Genomic DNA, 21,873 nt, shown 5'->3' with positions numbered 1-21,873 from the left:
AAGGAGAAGGAGAAGGAGAAGGAGAAGGAGAAGGAGAAGGAGAAGGAAAAGGAAAAGGAAAAGGAGGTAAACAGTGTTATGCCACTGCATCTCCCGTCCACACTTGCTGGCTAGTAGTGGACCTTGAGACACTAGGCATAATTTCTCCCCAGTCTATTCCACTTTGACCATAGAAATACCAAGGAATGGAGAGGCACTTTCTATTTATGGTCCCTCCATCATTTGGTTGGAGATACTCATTAGGGAAGGTTTCCCAGCTACTGATTTTTAGCCTGTTGATGTTTCTTTGGGGTAAGAAATACTAGTTCTGACCAGAGATAGCTCTGAATGTCTCAAGACTTAAGTAAAGAGGCTTATATAAAATAAGTTTGGGCTTTCATCATGGTCTAAATGAAGACATTCTAAACACTGGGGTACCAAGCAGAATGAAAAACTGATCCAATGAAAGAAGTCATTATAATATCGAGATATAGCAGCTCTTGCAAAAGGAGAGGTAAAGGCTGGAATGTCTGATGGGGAGAAAGATAGTCTAAACTATCCAGAGTCTTGCTTTCAATGTCACATTGTTTGGTCTACTGGGGAATCCAGAAGTTGCATAAATCAGTAAAAGATTATTATAAGAGAAAGGAAAATAAAAAAGAAGAAACAAAAACCTGGAAAGTTGTAATTTTGTTATCTGGTTTGAGTACAAACAAGCACATATTAGTTTTTATGATGCTCCTACAGCTATAAAGTATAAAGCAACAAGCTTTTAGCATGCTGTCATACAAAACTGCTTTTAACATTAGACTTTGGTTTTATTTACTATCAGAGTTGAATGCAAGTAAATGTAAACACCTATACCTAAGATATAACTATTCTTGTATTCCTTATCTGCCACCTATCTTCGGTCCCTTCTGTATCTTTTTCTTGCTTTGCTGTTTCTCTCTCAGTCCATATTGCAAAACACCAAGCTATGAGGGCTGCTCCAAAAGTACTGCCTCCTATTTAATAATGTTAGCCCAGGACATCAGAGGCAGATATTGATGGAATGACAGTAGAGGTTGAACCCTTTGTCCAATATTCAGCTACATTTTATTGCCATGCAATAGATGGCACCAGAGCAACACTCTGACAAAGAGGCTTCTAATGTGGAAGCGTGTATGAAATAAAGGTGTTTCACTGAATTCTTCCATATGGAAGGAGTGCACCCACTGACATTTGTCAACACTTGCTGAATGTTTATGGAGACCAGTGAGGAGTGAGCACAATGAGGGGTGGGTGGTACATTTCAGCAGTGGCAACAGAGACGTGAAATATAATCCACTTTTCAGAAGTCCATGCACAGCTGTCACACCATGAAATGAAGAGCATCTCAGTCAGCTCATCTTCACAAGTCTGCTTATGGTGGTGACTACGTTGAGAAATAGTGGTCTGTAGTTGAAAATTCACTCCATCCAATAGCGTTATTGTGCTCTTAGTAATGCTTCTGTTTCCATGGAAATATACAGAGGTCACAGGTCACTACTTTCAGAGTGACCTATGTATCTTAATCACATTATGTGAAAGAAAAATTGTCACAAGAAAAAACTGGCAATGCTTAAAATTCTTTTGATATGAAAAGAGCTGGAGAATATAAATACTGTCCAAGTAATTAATGCATTTTAACTGCCTACAATGAAACAACTAATTGGGTCCTTTTCCTTCTTTTCTCTCATGAAGACTACAGAAATTGGACAAAAAGAAGGTAATTTTCTTGCTACGATTGTTGTCATCTACACTATTAAATTGAAACATTCACAATTTCGATTTATTGTAGTATATCAAAATAATCGCACTCTCAAATCTTTTATTAATCCACCATTAACTATTCTTCTCAATTTAATTCTCCATATATCCCTTAAGAAAGTTTTCTTACCAAAATGGTAAAAGCAAAGATTAAAATAAAACAGTAATTTAACAATTATTTATTTTTAAGTTTATATATGAATGTTAATTGACTTTGTGAACAACTTGACTATTAAATCAACTTTTTGACTTTGTAGAGCAGCTGTCTGGGAGAAACCTCATCTCTCTGTTATGAGCAATGTTTTTGGAGATGTTTTTAGAGACTGCTATATAAAGCTGTGAACATTCTGGCACAGTCATTACAGAAATGAGTCAGTTGAGACTGACTCACTCAGATACATGGAACAGAACCGAGTGGATCTATCTTTTGAGTTTGGAATGCTCTTGTAATGTGCCTTTTACACCTATTAGTGTGTGTAGCAGGGGACAGTGGAGAGTGTCAAAAATAAGTCAAAATTATTGAGTTTTATAACCTCTGACATTTTTTTTTTCTTGCCAGGAAAGAGATTTAAATGAAAAAAATCTTGGGGAAGAGGGGAATGATTAACATAATGCCAAGCCCATGAAAGGGTTTTGTGAACATCTGTGTGTCTAAGGACAGAGAGCACAGACTTTTATGCTTTTATCTTCTGTGAACCCATAAGCATGAAGACTTGTTATGAGTGGAGGTGACTTCTATACTGTTAACTATACTCTCTCTTCATCTATAGGACTTCAATGGGGGGATGCAGAATCATCTAGATTAGATTAACAAAGGATTTCCACAGGAGAGGGATCCCTCTTTCCACAACTAGGTGAAAAACCCCAGTCTTCTTTGCCTCTTCCCTTTAATAAAAACAGAACAGTAACATGGATCCACACAGAGCTTTAATGTTACATAAGTCCGATAAAAAGGAGACTACCTATACAACACTTCTTTAGATCCCTGAATTGTTTCTACTAATACATTTTATTCTGATTTTGTTGTGCATTCCTCAGCATGGTTTTTAGGCTTTAAGATACCCCTGACAAATATATAGAAGACAATACTCTTCTCTGACATCAAATTGTGTTTAGATTTTTGAGTTAGTAGGTAATGTACCAGTAAAAGAATAATTAATTCCTGAAGGACTGAACATAAAAGCAAGCATACATTTGTCTGAGAAAATGAAAAGTTTGACTAAAGAAGATGTTTATGAATTATCATACTATTATCTAACTGGATCAGTAACTTTTTCTCATGCTGTTTACTAAACTCCATGCAAATTAAAAAAGGGATGGGTCACACAGTTCCAGAAATAACTGACAATGGTTTAAATTTTTTTTTTTTTCCCATTAATTCAGGCTTTTGATAATGAGAAGGCACAATCATCATAATGTAAAATGCCATAGATTTAAAGGTTCACTGAGATCCTTATATCCTGCAGTATATTTCTCTAATGGCATTTCTTGTGACTAGATGTAACATTCCTCAAGGTGGACTGTGTAATAGTCTCGCAGAACACGGGAATGTCCTGTGAAATTTACCTGAGGTGATTCATAAGTACCTAGTAATAATTTTAGAATAGTAATAATGAAATCTACTCAACAAGAATATTATATCAGCTACTGGAAGTCCAGTTGAAAGATATCTCAGATGTTAGAAATCCATTGTAAAGACTTGATTAATCTGTATGTTGCAACTGTATGATGTAAAGTAAATTTCTGTATCTTTAAAGTACGATCAAACAAGAAATAAGAAACTAAGGTATAGAGAAATGCTACTTTTAACCTAACTAGAAACAAAGTTATATATATATATATATATATATATTTAAAGTTTTGTAGGTCAAAAGTATATTAATAGCTTCCCAACTGCATGCCTTTATGAACTCCTTCAAGTCAGAACCCTTACTGGAATATGAAGCAGAAGCACCACAGGAAAATATGATTACATGGCACTTTTTGTTCAGTCAGGAAAAGATACAACTGAAAACTTGACCCTCAAGTCATTTGTTGCAGGTTTGTGAACATTATTTATGAGTCCAAGAGCGGGGAGGGTGCCAAGGCCTAAGGAGAGCATCTTGTCCACTTCCTTCTGTCATTAGCATAAAGCACTTTTAAAGAAATCAAGTCTGATGAAGTAAATCTAGATGATGAAGTAAATCTAGAAGTTCGTTATCTGCACTGCCACTGCCTCCTCTACATTTAAAAAGTTTCTCCACCAAATGTCTCTGCCACTAATTCAGAGGACTCATTTGCCTGATTGAATCTGGAAAATAACTCTTTTAAAACTTTCAAACTTCCTTTCAAATACAAGCTTTCCAAGAAACAGCTTTGCAACCCTTTGTCCCTCAGATTGTCTGACCAAGAGATCTTATCTATCAGTTCCTCGAGTTCGAAACAATCTCATCTTCTCAGTCATTTTGCTGCATTCCATTTCTAAGAGAATTTCTGATTTTTTAGTGATTGATCACATTCTTCTGGTTTCCTTCTTCTTTCACTTTCTCTTAAATAGTATCCCTTTGTTACTGTAGCACTAAATTGTACACTTTACAATATGTAGTAGAGCAGAAGCCTGGAAGAATGTCTTCCAGCTATTCTTTTTATTGCAGGGCAATGGAAGCTTCTGCTGCATGACTCAGAACACTCTCTTTAAAGACAGATCATCTCAGTTCCTTCACCAGAACCATTCCTCTTACTATTACTTAGCCCTTGGAGCACTTGGCTGTTTCCCATGGTCTCTCTGTTTTTTATTTCTATTTTTCTGGTGAGAAAGGACTATTATATAATTCTTTTTCTTTTTACTTTTCACTACAATATTTTTTCACACTCTAAGTAATATTAAAGCTTAAAAATATAATTTCAGGCTTGACATCAGTTTATCACATGAAGGCCACAATATTAACATACAGATACAAATTATCTATGGAGGTAGGAACTGGGTAATCTAATACCATCACAACCTTTATACATTGGACTTATGTTTAGCTCAGCTTATTCCTGCAAGTTAGGTTGGTCACTGTAACTGTCTCATAACAATGCTTTCACAAAGAAAAGATTTCATAACACTGTCTTAAACTCCTTGGGATGGTTATAACTCATCATGTGAATATGGCACTGCAAAAACTGAGTATGATTTCTTCTCTCCTTGAACAATGAAAGTCATCTACAGATCACACAGGGTCTGCCATTTCACATACTGTGAGAGATATATTAACTGTTCCTTAACCCTAAGATGATAACCTGTGAAACCTTGCAGACACATCTTCACTGTTGAACAGTTCCTGTTCAACACTGAATATAACCATAAAATTAAGCTTTCACTCATAACTAAGCAAAGCAATACTAGAATCATTTAAAAACAAACAAACAAAAAAAACCAACACAGAACAAAAACATTTGGAACACCTTTAATTCCAAAAGAGTGACAAAAATTATGAACTATGATGCCTCTTTGTTGCCAAGCAGGATTGCATCAACAGTAATTCTAATGCAAAGACACTTATCTTGTTTTAAACATTAGCACCCAAAATAACCAGTCTTAAAAGGTCATGTTTATTTAAAAATAGCTTGCTTGCATTTTACATTCAAGTTAATTTACTAACCTCAAAAAAATTAAATGCAAATGTATACAAATAATTTAAGCATCCTGTCAAAGTTCACATACATACTGCTAACGCAATTAAGTACTCAAGGTCACAAGTAATTTTCCTTAACCATGAGCCATCACCACATGGATAATTCTATTAAATTTATTTTGAACTAAAATCTTTGAAGTCTCTCTTTAGCAATTTATACTCTTTTTAAAAACCAAACCTATAATTTCCTGTTTATAATGTGCTTTTCAGGCCATAACAAAGAAGCATACTGTACCTCTGGTGCTGATGGCTCTTGCCGATGTGGTTGTGCTGGCTGTTAAGGTTACAGTGGTTGTGACTGTTGCAGTGGTAAGGGAGGGGATGACAGTAGTGGGAAGCAAAGTGTTGAAAACATCTGGTGAGTGGAAAAAAAATATAAAATAAAATCATATCATGCAAACAAAGGAGAACCATAATAGTGGTTTAATTTGTAAATACAAGTATGTCAAAAAATGATTAAATTAAAACATGATTAACACAAATTATTACACGTACAACAGTGGTACCTTTAAATTCTTGACATTATATCACTCTCAATTTTTTATAGTGAGTGTGCTAGCAAACAGGATTTAAAATACTGTTAAAACAACCATGTTTCCATAGATCTGGAGAGTGAATGTTTAAGTGACAAGAATCCATTTCTTCACTGAGCCATTTTAAATGTCTCATACAGTAGAAACCATATACAGATGAAACATGCTGTGTCAGAGTGGGAGATGAAACAACAACACCATCATGCTAAAATAAACACACACATGTTAACGAGAAATGGCTGTATGTTAAAACACCCACTTTCAGACAGACTCAATGGACGGAAAAAGGGGAGAAAATGCTACTAACTATAAAAGCTGCTTTTTCCGGATTGCTTTTCTTCTTCCCACACACTTGTTTAAGACACAGTTGTCTGCTAAGATCTAGAGCAGAGTATATTTCAAAATCTTTACCCTAATTAGTAGGCAGTCATCTTGCAATCATCCTTAATACATACATGTTATCATCAATATAGAGCTTAGAACTGAAAAATCAGAAAAGCCAATTATATTACTGTTGAAAAAGTAAGTATACAAGTCAGAGAAGATGCAAGGCCCAGATGACAGCATCCTGCAAAACCCTTCAGCTTCTGATCAAATACAGGTATGCCAAGCACAGGCAGCTGCCACTTCATTGCAGAGGAACCAGCAAACTGTTGCAAAATGTTCCTGTACAGAGCAGAACATAACCAGATGTACAGATAGAAAACACTTTGATTACACTGCCAAAAGCAATCAAGACCAGTATCACTTTGCTTATAAGGTGATTGCAGGTTCTAAAGAACAAACAAACAAAAGCCCTGAAGAGAAATACAGGAAAGCACTTCTGTGAGGAAGTAAAAAGCATCTGACAATTTTCAGATTATTTATACCACAGCTTTAAAAGGAAAGGACTAGTTTCTCATCAATTGATGGTAAGTAAGCCATTCCACACTGATTTCAGGAAGAAAACACAACCAATTCTGAAGGGTGCTATTCAATGCAATGCAGCAGAGGAGAACAAGCCTGACCAGTGATCTATCTTCCCTTGCTGTGGAAGGAAATGCAATTGGTGTCTGAGTACCATCAATTCTGACTGAAATTAATGGAAGCTAAAGCAGCTCATCCCTTTACAGTACTGGGCCCAACAGAAGACATTTCAGAGACAGGGTTCATGAGTTCAGCACAGCATAATTATTCCCTTAAGACTTCAAATTATAATGTTTGCCTTATTTTCATGATGGATGACAGATTACTTTGCCACTTAAAAAGTTTCCTTGTCAGTTAATATCTATGAGTCACCTGTATTATTACTCTGTATTATTCTGGTTTGGATGAACACCAGCATTATCCCCTCCAGAACCTATACCTGTGGGATTTCCCTCCTGGAAACCTTCAGAAAATGGCATGAGATCTGTCTTTTGTCTGCTGTATACTGATATTTACATCTGTTTTGCAGTATGAAATATTAGAAACCAGAAAAATTAAAACAGGTTTTTCAAAAAAGACAGTGTAGCCACATTAATCATCAGGAAGAACTGCCACATTACCTGGAATGTGAATACCATGATAATTAAACAGAATGGAGTTGAACAATCATTAGAAATAAATTAACATTTTCCAAAAGATACGTCATATGTACTGATCTATGCAACTTCTTTTCATAAAGAGAAACTCCTTAGATAAGTATCTGTTAAAAATGAAATCAAACAAAGCAACAAAAATGCCTTCTTCATAAGGATAGTAAATCCTTGTTTAGTAGAAAAGCTTTACAAATCAGCCTCGTACATAGAAGTTAATTAATGTGACATATTTCCCATAATTATATTTCTTAAATATGTTACTTACTTAATATTTTGCAATGGCAAGTCAGTTGCAACTGACAAATTATTGTTTTATGACAGTTTTTTGTTCTACATACACACTGTCTACCTAGTTTGCCACACACCAGATTACATGAGTCCCTGGCGAATTTAGAAGCTGACTGCTTTCCAGTTTCTATTCTAACTGAAATATTTCCAACAAGATTTATTATATTAAAAGAAAGCCAATGTAGGAAACTGAGACTGGTTAACACTGGTAACTAGAAGTTACAAGTATTTTAACACAGATATAGTAGGTTCATCTTTTCTGACCACTCCAAGAGCAACAAAAACTTATGTTGACTGAAGTCACTAACTCTGATGAAAAGCATCAATGTGGCAGCTTGTCAGAAACCTCAAAGAAAAACATTTCCTCAAAGGAAACATAAAAGCAAGGAATAGGACTGGCTTTTCTTCTCTCTTACCAGAGAAAGGAGAAATTCACTATGCAAACGACTGCAGCCGATTTGCTTTGTTCGCAGCATTACAGCTACTTGCTCTCAATGACCAAAGAACAAGACAGGAACCAAAATCAGCCAGACTAGCCCAAAGAAATTTAAGTTTAATGGTATCTATCCTTTAACAATGAGTGTGTCATGGGAAAGTATGCATAAAGTGAGAAAATAGCTAACTGCCTTACCATCAACAGATTTTGGAACTCTTGCATCACTTTCTGTCCTTAAATCTATTTGGGGCAGCCTAAGCCTAGATAAAAATTTGCATTCTAAATAGCGCTTGAGTACCACATTCATGTAATATCCTTATTTGGGCCTAACAGTCCTACTGAGTCTCTGTGACAGAAAGAATCTTTTTCAGTTTTTCTAAGAAGATTTATGGGTTCCTGAAAAAACCCTAATGTCTTTGCCTTGAAAATGTGTTTTTTGTTTTTGTTCTTTTTTGCTTTTTGCTTGTTTGTTTCTTGCATGAGAGAATGCATAACACAGGCCTCAAAAAAAAGAATAATAATCTGCAACAGCCTTCATTTTCTCCTTGTTTACCGAATACATGGGAAGTAAGTGAGTTTGGTAGCCCCAAGAATCAGATAGACTGCAAATATAAACTGTAAAAGAGTTACATATAAACAAAAGTTTTATATGAAACACAAACAGAGCACAGGCTTCTGTTTATGGAATATGAATATCAGTATTTTAAATATCCATATAAACGCCAGAAACAGGTATTACTATTTGACTATTTCTAGTTCTATACTTTTTTGGCAATATTTTCACTTTGGGGCGCACTTACCATGCTTCCAGTGAAGCAGATCCCTGCGTTACCCCCATCTTTGTTTTTTAGCAGTTACTGAGAAACATACTACTAAAAGGGCTATATAGCTTTGATCTCTCCTTGAGCTCTCTGTCAAGAAGTATCTCAATGGATTTGCAAACTTCAGTCCAGCAAATGTGTGTTGCAGAGATATCTAATTCTATTTTCTGGCCTTGCAGTTTCTGAATCTGCTTGTACAGAATGTTCAGCCAAAAACAAATTTTTGTTTATGACTTTCATGCCCCTAAATACTGAGGATTGCTATGACCATGGGACCACGTAGAGTGGAACTTTTCAATTCAGGTGGCCGTACTCAAACCAATGCACCAGATTGCTGTATCCGTAATACTTAAGTATTAATCCTCATCTTCCTTTGAAGCAGAAAATAGCCATATTTTGCAGGTGGGGAATCAAAGAGGACAGAAAAGCCATGTTAGATATATAAATCAAACAATAATTGCCACTGTTAGTTTAGAAATCTTACTACTATAAGGCATGTTTAGTGTAACATATTCTATCAAAAATTCAGTAATGTAATAAACATGGTATTCCATCACCTTGCTATCTCTGAAATACAAACAATTCACTGAGAACTAAGTGTTTCCATAAAAGTTTCTGAAAACAGAAAAAGGATCAGGTATCATGCAGGAGAGAATAAGAGACTCTATACTCAGTACTTTTTCATGAATATTCCCACAGGTTATGCATGAGACTGCAACTGGATTTTCAATGAAAAATGGTTCAGTGGATGCAGAGAGAAGCATGGAAAATGTTTTAAGGCAGTTCTTCATGGAATGCTACAGTATGTTAGCATGACTTTAAGCCACACTAGCAGTGGCAAGGTGAAGGCAGACAGCAGGTAATCTGACTGCTGATTGTGAATGGAGAGTAAAGAAAGGAGGAGAATGTAATACTTGGCTTGTTCAGGAGGCTGCTCTTTAGGAGAGGCACAAATACAACCTGCTTATGAGTGTCAGAATAGTGCTGTACAAGACTAGCTCACAACACTGTCCAGACGTGCCCAGTCATAATTTTATGCTTGCCTCTCCTTTTCTCTTGTTAATCTAACAGAAGACATTCACCCATTTAAGTGCAAGGAGCCTGGACACTTTACTCTCACTGCAGATTTGGCTCCAAGCACTTTTACTCTCCATTTCTAAATAAATGAGAATTGGTTCTGTTTGGTTTGGTAGGCTTACACAAAACAGAGATCTGACCTATTGAGAATATCTGATTGGTTTGGGGGGAATAAAAAAAGAAAGAAAAACAACAAAAAAACAATAAGCTGAAATGACTGAGCTCAATTCAGACAACAATGGCTGCAGTTGATAAAAATGTAAAGGTTTTTGTTTCAAGCTTGACAAAGTCTGACATAAAAATTAAAGGCCAGACTGATAATGATGGATGGCCTGTGCTTTATTTTTACAAAGAGCGAAAGAAGTTTTAAGTGATAAACTGAACTGAGTGATGACCTACCTGGGAAACAACCTCACTACTCTGCACAAAATTTAATCAGCCTGTGGTACGTAGTACTAAATAATTTAGCAAGGTTTTAAATTCAAAGGGAGCTGCATTTAGATTTGCTCCCAGAAAATGGGATCGAACAAAGAGATAATTCAGCCTGAATATCATGTGCCAATATCTCCTTAACACTTTAGACTAAATGATCATGAAGCCTTGCAGACATGAGGTCAAGGGGTTCTCTTTACTAATTGATTCAGATTTATGAAACTCTGAAATGAAAATTATGTGCTTGACATTTTTGCTAGCAAATCAGATGTCATTTAAAAATATCCAAAACCTTTTAATAAAAGCCTCATGTAGATCTAGATCCCTAGCTAAAACAATTAGAGACTAGTGGTGGATGAGTTCATAATGCAAGATACACAGCTGGGCTAAAATGGCCAAGCAGCTTTGGAAGAACAGAAAGTAAATTCACATAGCACCATTATTCTGAGGTGTTTAATGGCCCGGTAGGTCGTATTAAATGTTGGAAAATGTAGGAGCTCATTAAGGTTTGATTTAACATACTTTGGTCGCCTAGTAAGACAGAGGAAGAAAATCAAGTGCTAAAAGATACCAGAGTTTCATTGAGAGTTCTCTGCCTTCTTATAGAAACTGTAGTTTTTTTCCTATTTTGAAAGCAACAGATTTCAGTAGCAAATGAAGGACAACAGTGCATTTAAAAGCAAATAATGACTTCTTCCTTTTCAAGAGTCAAGTAAGTAAATGCTATTTGCCTAAATTTTATCCTTAGAAAATTAGGAATAGAAGAATAGAAGGCAAAGAACCAAATCCACTTCAGTGTTAATACTTAGTAATGGCATCATGGTGTCACCCAAAATTACTTAAAAGTTTGTCTTATATTACCTTATATGACCTTATATTACAAAATGTCACATTTTATGACACATGTACAGAGTAGAAGAGTTTAGGACAAAACTAAAAGCATGATAAACATGAGAAAATGAGGATTAGTAGGAAGCTGACATTGAACTACAAAGTGAAAGTTAACTGTCCTGTTTGCCATAATTGTCAGAAAACAAGGAGTCAGGACTCTCAAGCAGGTGACAAGAAAGAAGCGATGGGAAGAAAGTACCTTAATACAATAGGAAGAACATGGGATTAGACAAGAAGTTCTTATGCCCGAGGGCAGAGGTCAGCTCTATGACTTCCCTCTGCCCCCAGGTGCAGATGTCCAGCTCAGGTCTGCTCTTACCACATGCAGTGTCCTCACAAGCTGTTGCCCTGATTCTTGTCCCTGCCCACGCTGCCCCTGAATCGAAGCTTGAGGGGCATATTCCAAAGTTCTACCAACATCGAAAACTGTAAACAAAAGCCATTGCTTCACAGACACGCAGTGCTATGGAGTATTAAGTCTCTGTGACAATCCTGATAGGCACAGGCAGCCAGTGCCACCATTGGCAGGTAACTGGAGAGCCTGGCCAGGACAACAGCTTTCCTCCACTGCTCCTCCTGAGGGGCACAGGACAGCCCTGAGTAGCATTTCATATATATATATATATATTTATTTTTAGAGAAAGAAATTTTATCTGGTTAGCAAAACATGATCTTTACGCACAGCACAGATGTTGCCACAAACATGGCTTTGTTACCTGGAAAGCAAAATATAGTATGTTACACTCACAGTTGCACATAGGTACCACAGGAATAGTGAACCACAAGAAAGCATCTAACATGAATATTTCAGTGTTGTGCTAGTGACTGATAACTTATAAAATGATGCTCTTTTGAAGCCCTTATTTCTTACTGTAGAGATCATTTTGCTTCCCATATCACTCCGATGAATTTGCTATCAGAAGATACTCTCTAGCTGCAGCTCCCTTATAAAGAAGTTTGCAAAGGAAGGTCTGCAATGCTGGACTCTTAATTAATTGTCCATCACTGTCATTGTTTGCCACCATTCTAGACACCTGAAGAGCTCATTGTTCTTACTCTTTCTGATGCAGAAGAATGAAAGGTGACACAATGTAGTATCTCACAATATATCTAGCTATTGCTGTTCACTTTTGCTGGGGCAGCTTATATGAATTATATCTTTTGTACCAGAGAAAGCAAATAGCTTGTTATGTGGTACTTCTCAATTCCTACTTGTGCTAAATCCAGCTGATATACAGAGAACATAAAAGGATACATTTGACAAGATAACTACTTGTTCTGATGAGTAGATATTGAAGATTACCTTAACACAAGGAAAATCTAAACTCTCAAGTGGGTGAACTCTTCAATACTGAAGATTTGTTTTCAAGTGCTCTACTTTACTAGTTTTACTTCATTAATGGTTATTAGCATAAAATGTACCTCTGAGGACATATCAAGACAAGTATTCCACAGAAAAATTAATCTCCCATGTTCTGGAGTCACACAAATACAGTATTTTAGACTATTTCAAATGTACACTCTGAAAGCACTACTCTTTCCCAAATTACATTTTGCCAGTTGTGAAAAAAATCCTTTCACATTTTATAATGGTAACGTTAATATAAGCATATTATTTCATTTAAAGGAGCTATTCTATCTTGAATAAAATCTTTCTAATTGAAATAGTTACAAATAATGCACTGAGCACACTAGTGAAGTTTGTGCAGTTTACCTGAAAGAACTTAAGTAAACTCAGCAGAACGAGGAGTAGGCCAAAGAAAAGAATTTTGTAATTCATATTCTAAACAAAAAGAACAGTTTTAAAGAACTGTTTGAGTCTGCAGAATCAAAAGCAGCAGCTGTACTTATAAAAGTGCATATAGATGCATCCTGATTTTGTTTGTAACTCTTCATAAACAAATATATATACATTAAAGAATGGAACTCTGCCTTGAATTTCTGTAAGATCCTTACTTAGATGCAACAGAAAAAAAGTTAGGGAAAAGGAAGTAGCATCATTCTCATTCCATAGCTAGGGAAATGAACACAGAATTATTAAATAGAATATCTTATATCTCACAGTTCTCTGGCCATGATTAGGGAGTTCAGAATGGATCTCCTCAGTCCCACTGCAATTTGCTACTGAAACAAACTCATTCAAAAGGAGAAAAGAAAATAAAACCTCTTAAAATTGCAACTGTCCTTACACCTGAAGTGCCAATTTCACTGCATTCAAGATGAAATGTTAACACGAAAGTCACCAACCACCATTTTGATTTGTCCCAGTAGCACGGCATTCTATCATAATTTGTATGATGTTCTAGGCTCATTGCCACTGCAATGTTAAAATGTAAAAATACATTTTTATTCTTTTAAGGTAAATAGAAAGCCATATTTCCTTGTTTCCCCAAGCTGTGAAATAGAAGTATTCAAAATTAAATGGAATAAAGTACCGGCATCTGGCCCTTGAAAATCTATAAAGAAAAGCTAATATATAAGACAAATTCAGACACCAGCAGCCTTGAACAAAGATGACAGTTTTCTCAAAATGACACCTGACTCTTTCTGTAAAAACAAAAAAAAAAAAAAACCAAACAAACAAAAAACAAAAAAACAGACAAAAAAACCTCAGGCAGAATGGCACTAGGAAGAAAAAAAGAGGTCAAGGAAAATTCTCTAAAATTTCTCTCATAGGGAGTCAAGTGTTGAGACTAAATGGAAGTAAATAGATGGCTGATCTCTATTTTACTATGGTTGTTGCTTTCACTTCTCGAAGAAATTCCAGACAAATCACTGAAATTGCTTAAACAACACAAAACTCACTGCAGTAATTTTAAGGTTAGTAAAAAGGCATCAGATAGAATGCTATTTATTTTAAATTACTTTATTTCAAAAATCAGAGGGGTCCAGCATTAATCTGAAATGCTTTGTCACAGTATGATAGCTATATCCCATTGAAAATCAGCTTGGGGAAGTTAATGGCATCTTTGGAACAAAAATATAGTTTACTGCACTTCTTTGCACTCTTTTTGATTAATAAACCTATTTCTCACATTCTTATTACCATAATGAACTACCTGCAAGATAAAGGTTCTATCTTTTTAGTTGTCAATCTTTATGCTTTTTTTTTTTTTTTTTTTTTTCTCCCCTGAAAGAATCCATCTCTTTTAGTTGAATTCTCTCATGATGCTAGCTCCACTACAATGAAAGCTAGGACACATGCAGTACAGTCAAGACTTGTTCTTATTGTAATTATACAACTTTCATTGATGTAGGCAGGTTATTTTATTACCTTTACTAACAAGCCATCAAATAAGACAGTTCCATAATACATTCCAGTGGAATGCTGCAGTATTTGTTATACAGAAAACCTGGTCATATTCCCTTACTTATTAAAAACAAACAATAACAAACAAACAAAAAAACCCCTTACAAGCCAATGTAAAGAGATTTCTGTTCCTGCTTGTGAATGATGAAAGCCATCCAGAGCTCTCCTCATTCAAGCAGTAAATGAACACTGCAATGTGTTAGCCTCATTTCTCCTTGTTTCCTACCCATCGAGGATTAAGAAATGTGGAGAAAATGAAAAAAAAAAAAAAAAAAAACCCAAAAAAACAGAAACCATGGAGGGAGAAACCAATCCACTACTGCTATGACCCATAGAAATATCTAAAGAAAAGAAAGAGTTTACCCTGCCAAGTTCTTTTCCTGTCCTTCCTCCTCTCCTTTGGTTTGGTTTCCTCTTCACTTGCTGTGAGAATGTGGGTAGTTTCAACTGAAAGACATACCCTCTTCAGGCATGAAGTTACCAAGCAAAAGTAAGGTTTTTCTTCAAGGGTGTATTTGGGGACTAATTAAGTTTTGTGGATACAGGTGAAGGAAAGGTAAAGGAAATGCAGGCTAGAATATAAAGTAGATAAAGAAAAAAGAAATAAAATCGTTAATTCTTCTACCTCCAAGCCTTCTATTAAAAGAAAAATGACCTAGACTGAAAATTTTTGGACCAATTCTTTCTACAAATCACAGATTATCTAACATCACAACATGAATTCCATCAGAAGTAGCAGATATTTAGAGATCTATTCACAGATACTTGCCTGTACGTTTCACCAAAAGGTGTTTAAATCTTTCTTTATTCTTGTAAGGTAACAATGGCCTCTTACAAGAAGTCACGTTATTGTGAGAAATCCACAGACAGCATTAGATGTTCCAACCGACATTATCAGTTTTAGTAGATAAGTATTCACACTTGCAAGCAATATTCATTTTTCTATTGCCTGAGAATGGTTTTGAGATATACCCTTACTGCTTTCCTGTCTATTGCTTGTGTCTCTTCCACTTCCTGTGTGAGTCATACGGAAAGACAAACGCAACATACTCTCTTGAAAGCTGTGAAAAATGTAGTGAATCCTTAGGAAAAAGGTCAAAGCAATTCACAGTAACCCATAACAAGGCAGATGAAGATTCAATGTAGAAAGTCTATGTCATGATTTAGCAATAAATTAGTATGAATTTAATTACAAAGGAAAGAAAAAAAAAATGCTGTGTTAGGTCAAGAATTCAAGAACGAAGAGCTAGAAAAAATAGTTCATGATTTCAGGTTAGAGGTTTCCTTTTTAAGGGATGGAGTGAAGCTATTTCTCTCCCACCACAAACTAAAACTGAAGTTAAGCTGTGAAGAAAGATGTTACAGGGAGTCTGAAATTTTATCCAGGAAAATTTCACTTCTTGTCAGTTTGATCAGTTTTTTAGCTGGAAGAGTACTGAAAACAAAGGGAAAAATAACCACCTTATTTATTCAGAGAAAAATAGTAATAGAATACTGAAAGAAATATGAACCGAATATTTTTTTCTTCATAAAGATTTTATTTATTTATTTATATAGGAATGTGAGGAAAATACAATAATGAGAACAAATGATTAATAATAGAAAACTAAAGATGATAGAAATATTAATGGTTTGAGATAAGCAAATTCAAAACTGTTTACTTCTCTCTGAGCTTCTGTCCTTTGTATTTGATCAAAGAGCTGAGATACGGAAATTCTCATAGCTCTCTAGCAAAAAAACAATATTTTAACAAAAGTTTTTCTGAACTCCCTTCAGCGGTAAGGTGCAGACACAGGGAGCTATAAGAAATTTCCCTGAAACAATTATATCTGTCCTCCTTTGCTCAGAGCCAATGATTTGTGCTACTTTCCCAAGCTTTGTAATCTCAGTTAGAACACAAGGTACTGATGTATCACCAGGCTACTATCATCAATCATCAAAAGATACTAAAGTATTATCATTATGTACCATTTCATTTCTCGAATTAAGCGAAATGATGAGCAACCTATTCTCAAAAGAAAGGTTAATTATAGAAGCACCATATCAGAATGAGACACAAAAGATCATTATCTGCATTCCACATGGCACACAGTGGTACAACAAGGATTATTGTTTGAAAATTGCAGTTACTTCAATAATTTCATTATGTGGGTTTGATTATTTTTTGCTGTTGTCATAGGTGGCTTTTTCTGTGTATAATAAATGATCTTGCTGGAAACAGAAAATCATTAACAACTATTTGACTTCAACTTTGTCATCAGACTCAAATGAAATTATTCTGTTAACAGTCTTATTTTCTTCATGAAGCCAGCATATGACATTCATAGGTATGGTAATTTTGCAGTCTAATCTCTCACCCAAAAAAGCTTGACAGAAGTGAAGTTCAAGAACGTTAGTGGAAGGCAGTGGCAAAGCTTGAAATCCAGAAAAATTTGAGAGCAATCCATGATAAAAGCAAATCAAAGTGATAACAAAACTGACAGTAGTATTTGAGAAGTACACTCCAATAAAGATTTAAGAGTTCTGTTTGAAAGAGCAACAGTACTATATCTAGCATGTGTAGTTAAACAAGTATTTCAGTGTAGATGTTCTACCCACATACAAGCAACCAAATAATTAATTCTGTGCATATCATGTGTTGAGAGAAATCTTCATTACCATTCAAAACTTGTATGCAATATTTTCCTTTTCAGAAACCACAGAGGGAGTCCAAATGAAGAACTATCACATTAGCCAATTATACATGTACATAGAAAATTAAATTTCTTCAGATACTGTGTATTATTAAAGACATGACCCAAACCTAAAGTTTATTAAATAAGCTCATTGATAGCTTCAATTCCTATTGAAATAGGAATGAACTATATGTGTTTTAATAGGTAGACAGTGCTGAAGAGATCTACCTTCACAAGGGAAGAAAAAAAAATATTTAAAAAAAAAAAAAGCAGGACAAATTCGCTTTGTGTAAAGTGAAATACTTTGTATTCAGCAATTTCCATAAGTATTCTATTTTAAAAAGAAATCTAGTTATCTAACAAAAAATTACTATTTTAAAACTTTTCTTTAATCAAAACCAATATTTTAACGTAAAACCATAGAAGTGTTAAACACATTCTCCAAAAGCATTACTGTGGTTTGGAATGTTATTTTATTGACCTTTACAAAATAATTTTGAGCTTATCTGAAAGAAAAGAAAAATTGTATCTTATTTTTCTAAAGTCACTATAAATGAAGAAATATCAGTTCACACAGCTCAACTATAGACCCTACTGTGCAAGTATTTATCAACAAAAAGCAATTTCAAAGTAGCTGCCTTGTGAGCGTTCAGGGATAATAGCTGGCCAATTCATCCATAAAATTAAGCCAACATTTCCACCATGAGTTTCTTGACAGACTTTTCATACCTAAAAACATCAAATAAACATTATATTTCCTAAGTCCAATAATGAAACCTGTATTACACAAAGATTTCTTAATTCATCTGATTATGCAGCATTCAAACAAACCATTCTTATAGGTCCAAGCCACCTATTTCAGCACTGCTGAGTGCTGAAAGAAGTTTGGGCAAGTTAATTTTAACATTGCAGTGCTGACTCAATATGACCCTTCACTTTAGAATGTTGATGTACATGCAAAAAATCAAAATAGTTCAACGTAATTTGAAAGTCTACACTTTGCAGAATATCACATGAATAAAATTAACTCAGTGCGGCTACCTTTAGCAGAGGATTCTTATCAAGTTAGTTTCTCAGAATGGCCACAATGCAGTCTAATTCCTCTAGCCTCAGCTTTTTCACAAAAACTGAGAAAAACTAAAGACAGTTTGGAGGAAAGGAAGGCTAATGTGGGACTATCAACTCTTATGTACATTTTGAGAAGGAAAAAGTCTTCAAGAGCATCATCCCTTTGTTTATTTTTCCTATAAAACCTCAAATCCCTCCACCAGTGAGTTGTCTTTATTTTATTTTTACTTTTTAAAAGATGGAAATAGGAAAGACTGTTCTTTTCACCTCTGTATTAAGGACTCAGAACTGAGACACCCACTTTCTTTTCATTCAAACACAGATAAAAAAAAATCTCAAAACTAAAAAGTATAGATATTCGCATGCACAGAATTTCAAATGAAGTCTTAAGTGGTCTTTTGAGACCCATTTTCTTGATATGCCTTGATTGCTGTGGGAGTAGAGTTAGTTTTTAGTAAAAACACTCTCTATTGTAGCTTTACAGGTTATTATTGCTCCATTACATCACAAGTCTGCTCAATTCTCTTTTCAGAAGCACAAGCTTTGTTCAGTCAAAGGGTAGGATTTTCCCACAGGCAAGGAAAGTCTCTTCACTGTTTCTATGAGATGTTTCATCTCAGGAATCATAAAGAAAGCAACTTTAGAAAATGTCCAGCCACCTCAGTCTCTAGAATCTTGACACCAAAATGGAGAACAACTAGTTTAATTTTGAGCCTGCTGCTCCATATGGATGTATCCCATTCTTTTCTGTCCTTCCCACCTCTCTCTACTATGCACTGAATTTTTTTATTTTTTTTTTTTTAAAAACATGCTTATGAGAAAAAGGTGTCCAAAAACTCTACAAGGTTTATTAGAGGCTTGCAGTGAAAATATTCGCAAAGCAGGAGATCTATGGTCTGACATCTTCAGTTTTCAAAGAAAAGGAAAAAAAGTAGTTCCTCCTCAGACAGACTCCAAATTACTTCAGACTCAGTATTTACTTCCAGAGTGAGAGATGTGCACAACTGAGTTATGTAAATAAAGGGAGGGGCTTCTATGATAACTTCAAAACAGAAATAAAATGTAATAAATATGATAGTGGGCAAAATATAAAGGAGTTTAGAGCTGATAGATGTTTTGGAATTTGATTTCAGATGTGCTTTGGATTCCACAGTTTTTACTAATCTGAAAAGAAACTTGCATAGGAAAAGAAGTTCAAAGTTCCATAATTATTGGTGGCTTCATACTTTATAACAGGAAGTGTACTGCATTTGAAGGAAGGAATGGAGGTGATGGAAAGAAAGATGAGAAAACACCATCAGAATGCAAATGTGATCAGCCATCACAGTGGCATTTCCAGTACTTACAGAACAAACAACATAAGATGCCAAGTAGATTGGAAAGTTAAGAAATGAGAAGCTCAGCCAACAGGCTTAAACAAACAGAAGAGATCATTTCCCTCAAAAGCCATAATTCAATTCAGAAACTTGTTGCCACAGTTTACTGTAAAAAGCCAAGATGATAAATGTTTTGAAGTAGGGCTGGACATGCACATGGAAGAGAAATACTCACTGTCCAGAGGAGAGGTGGAGGGAAACCTTTGGATCAGCATATTGTAGGATATTTTATGTTTGAAATTATGTTTCAAAATATTAACAAGGATATAAATCAGTAACTCAGTTGCCTTTATTTGCAGAAAAATATTTTGTCCACAAAAAAATAAATAAAATTTAGAGTCTGAAGTCAAGGGAATATGCTAAGCCACTTCTTATTCTGCAGAAATATTGAGTTTCTGGCTCAATCTTTTTTCTACTATATAACTGAGCACCCACAGCAGCTTATTCATGTCAGTTACTATATTTCTTTGGTAGACCATTGATGTATGCCACATTATTGCTCTTAGTATTTCTCTTAATGGAATACATGGCTTTAAATTAGTAAATTAGGACATTTCACCCCAGGTAGCTTATTTCAAACAGGTCTCATCAGGTCTTATCAAATGCTGCCCCTCCCACTAAGAATATCTCTCAGTGATGTGGACTTCTGTCACCTACTCACTACAGTGCTGAACTAGGCTTTCAATATCCAGAAGTCACGAGTTACATACACAGCAGCTGTTTCTTCAGTTTGACTGTGGTGGACCACATCCTCTCTCAACTCTGTCTATATCACTGCACATATTACCTAAGCTTTGCCAGTGGAATGTATGTTTTTGAGCTGAGCACCATGAGACTCAGAGCTAGCTCTGTTTACTGATGATTAATGACTATATTTGGACAAACAAAAATTCTTAATAAATTAAAAAAAGAGTGAAAATTGCCAGCAGCCTATTACCAAAGGAAGGATGTAATGTACCTAACCAGAATGCACACTTCTAAAGCACTAAGCTTACCAGTTAGAATACAAAAATGACAACAGCTACAGGCATTAAAGCATGTGCCTTTGTTACTGCAAGAGACAAGTGTTTTAGCATACCACATCTTGCCTTCGCACCGCTGCCTATAAACTCTGAATTTGTGCCCACTTTCCTCCTTCTTGAAATGTTTTCTTGACATTTATTATTAAGAACTGAAGTTAAGAAAAAGTAGCAGCTGTGTTGATTCAGCAAAGCAGCATGAGTATGCTTAATAGTCAATGCCTTTTACCTTATTTAAACACATTCATTTTCTTCGATTTCTTTAATTAAAATACAAATCTAAAAAAAGATTTTCTTATGTTAGCAGATGATATTTATATTATACCTTGCCATTTATCTGCTTATAGGAATATGTATTTCCACTGCCATCATTTAACATCAAAATACTATTATTGTCATTATGGTGGAAATAATATTACTTTTCTCTATAATAGTTTGACTAGGTTGGCAAAGGCATGACACAATCTTTTCTTAGTATATATATATAATATATAATATTATATTATTACATAATATAATTAATATTATTATATTATTATATAATATAATATAATTATATAATAATATATTATATAATATATATTATATTTATAATTATATTATATATATATATAAAAATTTTCCTTACTCTTTATCTCTAATTACGATAAATGACATCTTTCGTTTTTAGGTAAGGTTCTATCCATACTTTAGCTGTCTAAATCTGTTCTGAGTTAGGAAGATAACTGTAAGATATAACTTCAGAAATTGAGGGAATTAGTAGACAAAGTCTCACTGAGAGGAAATTAATAGGGGAAAAAAGAAATAGAAGCCATATGAAACTTTTGAACCCTTAATGAACAGAAGAAAGAAAAGCTGTAGAAGTGGAAAAAATGTAGATGGAATCAAAATTTGGATTTTAAAAAAAAAGTTATGAATCAGATTACACTTCTCTGACCCTGTAGAGTCATTGATGTCCCTTG

General features: G+C 34.8%; 1 protein-coding gene across 2 annotated transcripts in view; it reads right to left on the bottom strand.

The window, feature by feature from the left end:
• The window catches only part of CADM2 (cell adhesion molecule 2), a 612,364-nt gene that overhangs the window by 38,791 nt on the left and 551,700 nt on the right, over window positions 1-21,873 (bottom strand). Inside the window, exon 8 of one of the 2 annotated variants that reach the window (XM_042867465.1) lies at window positions 5,662-5,781. The exons of the other annotated variant lie outside the window; for it this stretch is intronic. Coding sequence (XP_042723399.1) covers window positions 5,662-5,781 — 120 coding nt within the window. The remainder of the gene's footprint in view (window positions 1-5,661; window positions 5,782-21,873) is intronic. 2 annotated transcript variants of the gene reach the window in all.

Source organism: Lagopus leucura, unplaced genomic scaffold (assembly GCF_019238085.1).
Source record: "Lagopus leucura isolate 7727_CA_CO unplaced genomic scaffold, USGS_WTPT01 Super-Scaffold_100001, whole genome shotgun sequence".
In the NCBI taxonomy this organism is placed as follows: Eukaryota; Metazoa; Chordata; class Aves; order Galliformes; family Phasianidae; genus Lagopus; species Lagopus leucura.
Note: the sequence above shows the minus strand (reverse complement) of the source record. Positions and strands in the feature narration are given on the sequence as shown.